The sequence below is a fragment of the Fragaria vesca genome, linkage group LG4 (assembly GCF_000184155.1).
Source record: "Fragaria vesca subsp. vesca linkage group LG4, FraVesHawaii_1.0, whole genome shotgun sequence".
Lineage (NCBI taxonomy): Eukaryota > Viridiplantae > Streptophyta > Magnoliopsida > Rosales > Rosaceae > Fragaria > Fragaria vesca.
The window spans coordinates 8078902-8088612 of NC_020494.1; the positions used below are offsets into that span (position 1 = coordinate 8078902).

Below are 9711 nucleotides of genomic sequence, written 5' to 3' on the forward strand. Positions count from 1 at the left end.
GAGATTTGTAGGAGCTCTTCTTCTCTCTCTCTCTCTCTCTCTCTCCTTTGTCTGTAACAGAACAGATCCCCAATTCTTATTCTTTTTTCTCCTTTCTCTCTATTCTTTCCAATAATCGCGTCGGTCAATCGATCAGGTATTTAGATCTGGGTTCATCTTCTATTTTCAGATCTAATTCCATTTCTTTCAGCTGGGCTTGTTTTTATTTGGATTCAAAATATTGATCTGGGTGGTCAATTAATCGATTCTTTATTGTCTGGAATTCTCAATTCCATGGATTTGGGATTCAATTCATTTCGTTGTATGCTGCGTTTCAATTGAAATTTCTATTATCGGCTACAAGGTCTTGATCGTTGAAATTGACGGTGTTACAGGTTGCTGCTGTTGAATCCGAAAACGAGCTGCCATGAAGAAAGTCTTTGATCAAACTGTCAGGGACCTGTAAGTGTTCAATTCTATATTTCCAGAATTGCATTCCATTTTGTTTGTTAGTTAACCGAAAGGGTAAGTGCTGATGTTGTTTATTGGATTATTGCAGAAAGAGAGGGGTGAACAAGAAGGTGCTTAAAGTTCCTGGTATTGAACAGAAGGTACCTCAATTTGTCTTTACTACTCTGTAATTATGTTAACGCGCAAAAGTAATTTGTTAATAGTCATGAATATGAAGTCTATGTTCGTCGGTATGTGATCTCTCTCTCATTTTATATCCAGGTTCTTGATTCTACTAGTAATGAGCCATGGGGTCCTCATGGATCACTTCTTGCTGATATTGCACAAGCCACCAGAAACTAGTAAGTCAGACGTCTCTTCTTTTTTTGTTTGGTTTTTCGAATGACTCACTTTCTTTGAAAGAACCTCATAATATTGTTTATGCAGTCATGAGTACCAAATGATTATGGCCGTGATTTGGAAGCGGCTTAGTGATACTGGTAAAAATTGGCGGCATGTCTACAAGGTTTGTAATGTTGTATTTATTTTGTAGCAGCAACCCACTGATAGAATTTGATGCACCTCTCTCTCTCTCTCCATATTATTGTGTAATGTAGTTAATATGGCCACGTTTTATGTCATGACGTTCATATATTATATTGTGCTTAACTTCAGGGTTTAACTGTTTTGGAATACATGGTGGCTCATGGGTCTGAGCGTGTCATTGATGATATCAAGGAGCATGCATATCAAATATCGGTACTTTGCTTCCTTGATGTTTTCTATTGAGTATTGATTCCTGCAGCCTGTGTAGAACTTGAATTAGTACTTTTCCCATGCCAGACATTGTCCGAGTTTCAATACATTGATTCTAGTGGAAGGGACCAGGGAAGTAATGTCAGAAAGAAGTCTCAGAGTCTTGTGGCTCTTGTCAATGATAAGGAAAGGATAATCGAGGTTAGACAGCAAGCAGCTGCCAACAGGGACAAGTAAGTACACTTTCAGAACGGTTGTCAAAATGTTACTGCGTTGATATATAGTTTATTATATATTTACAGTGGTATATGCCTTTGGTGTCAGGATGGACTATCTTTAATATTCATTAACATGGGATTCTCAATAGTTCATAATCAGTTCTTCCTCACTATAATTATTAAGAATATGCGCTGTTTTAACACCATCAGAGTGTTAGCCTATTACAGTGTTACTCCTTTTTGTTTCCAGATCTGTGATTCATTATTGATGAACTTTCATTTCACAATCGCACTCTGAAGCAAATGCTAGTACATGATCCCCGTACAGTATTTTGAGTCGAGTAATGACAATTACTTCTTTTTGTTGTTGTAGGGTTTCATATCCTAGCATTTTGTGGAGATTCCTTGTGTTTTAATTTGTCTTTATTGCATGGCAAGCAAGAATGAATTAATGCTGTTTCTCTATTTTTATTGTTGTGTTCTTGCAGTGGACACTACTGCAATATGAATGTTTCCTTTGAACTATATAAATTTGGCATTTATTGGTGGGAAGAAAAACTCGTATTGAATTTCAGAGCTTAATTTGGTCTTTTGTTGTAGGAGTTGGTGTGCAAACAATTTTTCAAAATAGAGTTCTTATGTTTTGCCTTTCAAATGTTTTTAGATAGCTTGATTAGGAAAGTAGTATTGTCTTATGAATGGGCTTATGATTGTCTTATGAATGTGAACAGGTTTCGCAACACACCGTCTACTGGTGGAATGTATAGGCCTGGTTCTTACTCTGAAAAATACGAAGATGATCGTTACGGAGGCAGGGATGAAGATAGGAATGGTTATGGGTATGGAAAGGACAGAGAATGGGGCTCCAGGGATGACGACCGGTATGGAAGATCTGGGGATTCATATAGTCGTGATGGAGATCGTTATGGCAGAGAATATGATGAACGCAATGGCAGAGAAGGTTACAGAGATGATGATTATCGTGGAAGAAGCCGAAGTGTTGACGAATACCAGTATGGCTCTAGAAGTAGAAGCTCTGATAGAGAGAGAGAGCGTGCATATGATGATGATGGTCAATATTCATCTCGGTAATGGTCTACTTTTATTTCCATGGAGACCTGAATATCTGATGAAGAACATTTTTGATTTTATTGGTGGCTTTATTATTGGTTGTGGCTTGTCGTCTTCAACTGTATTTTCTGTTCCTTGAGTTTTGATAGGAAGATTTTGTTGACCAGGCGTGTTTTTTTTTTGCCCTTCTGTGAACTTAAATTTATTCTTTTTATGTCTTGTTGCAGTGGCAGTGGCAGTGGTGCTAGAGCTGATGATCAGTCTCAGGATGGAAGGTAAAACTTTTAGTGGATGTAGTACTCATTTACATTTGTTAGTTGGTTGGCCCAACCATTTGTGGTACATTTTAAAAGATTGGTATACAAATTAGATCCTTGGAATATTCTGTCAAATGAAGAGGCAATTACAGAAAACATTTGATGGAACTCAACCTTTTTTATATGAGTACGGAATGGTTTATTTATATATTAGGACTAATAATATTAGTTTAATTGTTTTTGAAATAGTAATTTCAGTTGTGTGAAGTATTTATAATCCTTAATGTCTTTTTAGCCATATTAGTCACATGATCACATTGCTACTTACCATTAGTAGGATCAATCATTTTTGGCAGGCTAAGTAGGAAATTTTCAGAACAAAACATTGCTCCTCCTAGTTATGAAGAGGCTGTCAGTGAAACTCGAAGCCCTGTTCATAGTGAGAGGTATTAATTCATCCGACTAATTATAACACTTTTCTTTTTATGCCTCACTATGATCACTGGTAGCACAATCATTTAACATGTCCTTTTGATTACAGGGATGCTGAGCCTCCAGCAGTTTCTGCTCCCAGAGCTTCTTCTCCACCTGCGACCAGTAATCCTAGCCAAGCAACCACTGTTCAACCTCCTCCTCCTCCTCCTCCTATGGCTTCTTCTCCTCCGGCAAGCTATAATCCAAGCCAAGCAACTAGTGCTCCAATTACCTCTGCATTGCCCGCAAAACAGGAACCAGAGCCTTTTGATGAATTTGATCCACGTGGTTCTGTTTCGGGTGGTCCATTTGGTTCTGTTTCAGGTACAGAAATCGTGGTCAATGTTTGTAACTGATTAATTCTGAATGTGAAATGTTTGTTGCATGTGATGAGATAAGGGCCTTTGGTTGGGGTTTTGAAAGTCCTTGGTATAAGTAAAAATTGCTTAGTTTTTAATCTAGTCTTGTCTTGGGAACTATCTTGTGTAAAGAGGTGTTCATGTGTTGTCAGAGATGCTACTGGTATAGAAGGGATTAGAAGCTAACCCTTGAATAATATATTTATTTTATTATTTTATTTTATTTCGACTATAGTAGTTGACCAGTTTCAAGAGGGTGGCTTTTGAACATATTTGTGCTATAGTTATTCAAGGCTAATTAGTTGGATATTTTATATTTTTAAATTATGTTATATGCTTGAAACATTCAGCACTAATAACTCACTGTCTACAATCTGGCAGCTGCCCCAACTACTTCAAACAATGCTGAGATGGACTTATTTGGTTCCCTGTCAGAGTCATTTTCTTCAAACTCATTGGCCATTGTGCCAACTACATTTTCTACTACTACATCTGAAGTTGATGGCCTTGCAAATTCTGCTCCAGTGACCACATTTATGGCAACTCCTCCAGTCTCTGATGTTATGAATCAGGTAGGCATTTTCTTTTGAATTAAAAGAAACTTATCCTATACTTAATTTGAATTATGGAGTATCCCATTATGATTCTAGCTGTGTAGGAATTAGCCGTATCTGACCTACAGGTTTTTGCACATTTATTTCTGATTAGTTTCCCTCACATTAAAATGTTCTTGAAAATAATGTCTTTTTTGAAATCGATTTTTGGATCAATTAGTAAATTTTATGAAACATATTATCAAAAGCCTTCCAATATGACAGGAATGTTTACAACAGCTGGCTTTTGTTGTTGACATTATAGAATTTATGACTCCCCTTCCTTTTTGTGTTTTTCACTTTTAAATGGAATTCAAGTAGATAATCAAAAGTATTTTGTTCCAATGCAGTCTTTTGAAGATCCATTTGGTGAATCCCCCTTTAAAGCTCTCCCTTCCACTGAAGCGGCGCAATCTCAACCACAGACATCCACTTCGGCGGACTCTTTCCCACCGACCACAAACCAGAGTGCAGATACAGTCTCCAACTTTCCTTTTGGGGACTCGTTTTCAGCTCTAACTTATTCTCCAGCAAACTCCCAGTTTTCAACTCAAGATCTGTCCACTGAACACCAGAACACTGACATTCTAGCTGATATTCTCCCACCTTCTGGAGCTTCAGAGCCATCATTTCCAGGTTCAGCAGGTCAACCTTCACAGCCAACTACAAATATGTATGGGAACTTCCAACCACAGCCAGGATCTATGGTTCCTCAGACTCAAACTGGATTTTCTGGACAACATGGTGGTGGGGCTTTTCCTTCACAGGGAGGATCTACAGCACCTATCACTTCACATGTAGCTCCTCAAGTGCCAGCAGGACAAACTTCACAGTATAACAATGGAAATTTTATATCACAGCAAGGTGGATATGCAGCTCCTAACAGTGGAAACTACTATTCACAGCAGGGAGGGTCTGCTGGTCCAATGACATCTTACATGGCTCCTCAAACGCAAACTGGACCAGCTACCCAGTATGGTGGTGGAAGCTATGTTACGCAACAAGGTTCCATCACCTCACAGGTTTCACATCAAGCTCCAAATGGGCCAGCTCTGCAACAGAACATTCTTTCTCAAGGAGGATCAAATGGACTGACATCAACAACAGGGGCACTAGCTTTAGTTGAACAACCACCTAAAGACAATAAGTTTGAGACCAAATCAGCAGTTTGGGCCGATACACTGAGTAGAGGGCTGGTGAACTTGAATATATCTGGAGGTAAGTGCTAAGAAGTTTCTGGCTTTGTATCTTTGGCTATGTTTTTATGGGAGATTTATAACAGATTTTGTTTATCATTTATTGCAGCTAAGATAAATCCGTTAAATGATATTGGAATTGATTTTGATGCCATAAATCGGAAGGAAAAGAGGATGGAAAAGCAGCCAGCAACTTCTGCAACATCTACTATTTCCATGGGTAAAGCTATGGGATCTGGTTCTGGTATGGGCCGTGCCGGTGCAGGTGTTCTTAGGGCTCCAGCAACCCCTATGGTGGGTTCCGGTATGGGAATGGGTATGGGTCTGGGTCCGGGTCCGGGCATGGGTATGGGTATGGGCATGGGTCCTGGTGGAGGAATGGGCATGGGGGGCTATGGAGGCATGAATCAACCCATGGGTGCGGGAATGGGAATGGGGATGAACATGGGTATGAATATGGGGATGGGAATGAATATGGGCATGGGCATGCAACCGCCAACTGGATTACCTCCCAGGTCGAACGTGCCCAGTGGTTATAACCCTATGATGGGCCAAGGCGGTTATTCTCAGCAACCATACGGCGGCTACCGATGAAATTGATTAAAGAAACTGAGGACTGGAATGGCTAGCCAAGTTTTACTGTTAAATTTTACACAATTTACATTTAGACCAATATTTGGTATACAAGGTTTTATTTGTAAACAAGAGTCCTGTAATCTTATGTGGCCCAGTGTGATGTATTTTTATCTGTCCTCTGTAATTCGATCGTCTTCTTTCAATGGGTCACAAGAGCTCCTTGGTGCATTGGTGGTGGTTTCACCTGTTGTCCTGTTTTTGTATTAGAGGAGATAACCGTTCTCAGGTTATCATGTCTGTTTCCTTTGTGAGAATATTCTTTCTGTCACTGGTCTATATATAGTAGTCAGTAATAACATGAACTTTTATTCTTTCCTTCCTTTTAGCTCTTATTGAATCCACTTTGTGTCTGGTCTTTTAGTGAGGAAGATTACTGCACTATTTGTACCTTTGTAAGCAATGGTTGGATGACTTCTATTGAGACGTAAACATAATACAGTATTTGGTTGGCATTGTATGGCTAAAGAGATTTAGCACAATGATAGTTCTTACATGTTGAGATATTCTGCCTTGAAATTTTTAAGATTACCTGCTCTTTCATATGAAAAATGTTGAAAACTAAACTTTGTAGTGCCCTATCAGTCTCCAACTTGCTTGGCGCAAACCGAAACCAAATTCGGACGAAGGACTGCAAATAGTTGTACTTAAGAGACGATCATGGTTCTGGGGTTTGTCCACTTCGTTCAAATGCTGTCACCCTTCAGGTAATCCACATGCTATGCATTGCAATACTTTGGAGTGATTTATCTACTATGCTAGTGTGCTAGAGAGCTGTCTCCGACAAGTTTTAGTGAATTGTTGGTTTTACTGTGGGGAGCTTGGAAGGAACGCAACTGTAGAGCTTGGGAGCATAGAAGTAGGGCTTGTTAATGGGCTCCAAGTTTTTGTTTTCATAACGCTCAAATCCGGAGTGGAGAATTTATCGGGTGGAAAGCTCCTCCTGGGGGATGGTATGAGATTAATGTAGATGGCTCTTTGGTTTTCTTGTTAGAGACTACCAAGGCTCTATGTTGGCCGGAGGGGCCGGCGTCAGCGACTATGGATCTATGGGGAATGATATCGGCAGAGCATGCGGAGGCAGCGGCATGTAAAACTACGGTTCAGTTTGTCTTGGAGAATGAAGTTCTACTAGAGTTTAGAATGATTCTAGTGACCGACTCTCAGGTAGTCGCAACTTGCAGGAGAGTTGCTGTCCAGAGTTGAATGTAACACTTCAATACCTGGGCGCATCTATGATGATTTGGGTGCTATATTGGAGACTCATCCTAATTTGAAGGTGGTTCAAACCAGGAGAAATGCCAACAGAGACGCAGAGTGGCACATTTGATGGCAGCTTACTTTTTACTTTCATCTCCCTCATTTCTACAAGCTGCTTTAGCAGCTGAAGCTTGTAATTCTCCCTCGAAACAAAAATTTCACGTTTCTTCTCACAATAAAAAAATTGTTAAAAAGAAAAAAGAAATTGGTTTTTTTAATAGCAAAAAAGAAATTGACTTAATATTAGAAAAGGGAATTTTTCTATTTTGGAGATTTAATCGAACAAACTAAAATAAAAAATTAGTTTTCATTTCAAAGATACTGAACGACACTCATACTTATACTGTTAACAAACAAAGGACAAGTAAAAGAAAGAGATACTGATACTTCTAAACCAAAATGTACTATACCTTTGATACATTGTAGTCTCTGCGTACACTTTTTTCGTGTCTATAGTTTGCAACGTAGCCTCTCAGGGACTGATATACATAGGGTATACCCTTTACACTGTTCTTGTAACAATCGAGTAGAAGGGATTTACTCCAGAAAAACTTGAATTCTATCACCCATTGTGTCGTTAAAATCTAACAGCTGCTTCCCTCCCATTTCATCAGCTGCCTCATTCAACAATTCTTTGATGTTTACACCCCCAAGAGCTGCATGGAAAATGCGTCAGATTTTCAGTTATACATCAAGGACTAGTCTGAAAGGAAGTTTACCCAATTTTCAGTAAGTGTGGAAATCACGAATAATACCTGGAACTATATTTGTGATTCCGTCCAAGAATCCAGCCTATAAAATTTTTGCAGCCAAAACAAAAAGACAGATTGACATAAGACACAATCTGAAATAACATAATTAGCATGCAGAGGAGTTGCATCCGCATTTTTTTTCTCTTTTCCTTGCCACGGACTGGGTTGGCAGAGTATGTGCTGAAGTTACATACAAAATTATTGATGCAAGGTGACATGTTATTGTCAGATCAAGCGAACATGATGCATGCTATAGTTGTAAGTTTCAGATGTTTTGTGGACATACGGCTAGAAAATTAAGTGGACATCTGATATTCTGTGATACACTTTGCTTAAGTTTTCTACTACAGGTATGCAATTCATTCAGCTGACTTTCTTGGTTTTTTTTTTTTTTTTAAACAGTTAAGTTCTAACAGAAGAACTATGTGAAGAATTACTGAAAGATATATGGCCATAAAGGATGAATGACTTACAGGAATCTTAACATCAAGTTTCTCAAATCCATCTCTTCCAGTTATTCTGATTCTCAACTTCCGAGACCAGATCGCAGAAAATGAATCCTTGAAACCATCTGCACCATTGTACACTTCAGGAGTTATGACTTCAACAATGGGATCTTGAGAACTCTGATCTTTTGGTTCTGCATTTTTAGCTGTCCCTTGAAGACTGTATAAACTACTGGCTGCTGGAAAATAACCATAATGTATAAGAACCAGAAAATGCTTACCTCTATTTGGTACAGTAAAAATTGGCGTTATTTGTACGAGCTTATAGCAAAGTATCGAGCTATAGTTGTTACCAGTAAAGAACTCAAAGTTCACAAATTTAGACACCTAGGCTAACATGGTTAAAATCATATTTCACCGAGTTCTGTCAACGTAATTAACTCCAATGATAACACTAGAAAGATACTGGATTTCCTTTTAATGACAACTGTAGCTTAGATGCCTATTGAGAAACAAGTCAACAACTATCATCATCTCATCCTGGTGAGTAAAACAGTACTCACATCTTTCAGAAGACAGCTGACTGCTGTTGCTATAATACCGCTTTTCTTCTTCATAATAACTGTTGAAACCTAGGACCTCCTTAACCTCTTCGAAAGATGGCATGCTTCCAGGTGGAGGGATACGACCTCCTTTGATCGCAGCCAGTGCATCCTGTGATGTATTCATATAACTTCTCAACCGGAAGTAATATTATAAATTATTGAATCTAGAAAAGTAACAGTTCTCAAAAGCAAACCAGAACACTTGTTATTCTGAATGAGCTTGACGGAAAACTTGCCGAGTATTCTAAAAAAATATATATAAAAAAATTGGAATTTGGATCCATGCAATACGTGAAGTTAAGTGAAAGCATTTTATGTTTAGAGTATGAAATCATACATTGTTACTAATTCACATCATCAATTGTAGCAGTCATGATTATTTGAAAATGCAGTAGTATATACCATAAAGTGATGGTGTCAAAGGACAGCTTGTCACATATAATGTATACATATACATACATATATATACAGGCCGGATGTGGAGCGGACGTCCGCACTCCGGCTTAAAGTGCGGACCTCGTCTGTTCTCCGCCGTCTCACGCCGGCGACGGCTTCTCTCCTTCCCGGACGACAGCACAGGCTTCCAGGACGGCTTCTCTCCTTCCAGGACTGACCGGCGACAAGTTTTCCGGCCAACCTTGATCAATCATGGTGTTTTCCGT

General features: G+C 39.0%; 2 protein-coding genes across 2 annotated transcripts in view; one reads left to right on the plus strand and one right to left on the minus strand.

Annotated features, from left to right (window-relative positions):
* The first annotated feature begins 53 nt into the window (after positions 1-53).
* On the plus strand, positions 54-6308 carry LOC101291328 (clathrin interactor EPSIN 2-like). Its single transcript, XM_004296665.1, has 14 exons — positions 54-136; positions 375-441; positions 539-590; positions 712-791; positions 877-955; positions 1105-1188; positions 1273-1418; positions 2135-2491; positions 2708-2749; positions 3088-3177; positions 3273-3529; positions 3946-4136; positions 4508-5375; positions 5463-6308. Exons 2-14 carry the CDS (start codon positions 407-409, stop codon positions 5945-5947), a joined length of 2766 nt encoding a protein of 921 aa, XP_004296713.1. The 5' UTR covers positions 54-136; positions 375-406; the 3' UTR covers positions 5948-6308.
* Positions 6309-7534: 1226 nt separating this feature from the next.
* Positions 7535-9711, minus strand: part of LOC101291618 (2,3-dimethylmalate lyase-like) — a 5927-nt gene continuing 3750 nt past the window's right edge. Inside the window, exons 5-8 of the mRNA XM_004296666.1 lie at positions 9008-9158; positions 8472-8683; positions 8002-8038; positions 7535-7902 (exon numbers count right to left, since the gene is read on the minus strand). Coding sequence (XP_004296714.1) covers positions 7784-7902; positions 8002-8038; positions 8472-8683; positions 9008-9158 — 519 coding nt within the window. The 3' untranslated portion in view covers positions 7535-7783. The remainder of the gene's footprint in view (positions 7903-8001; positions 8039-8471; positions 8684-9007; positions 9159-9711) is intronic.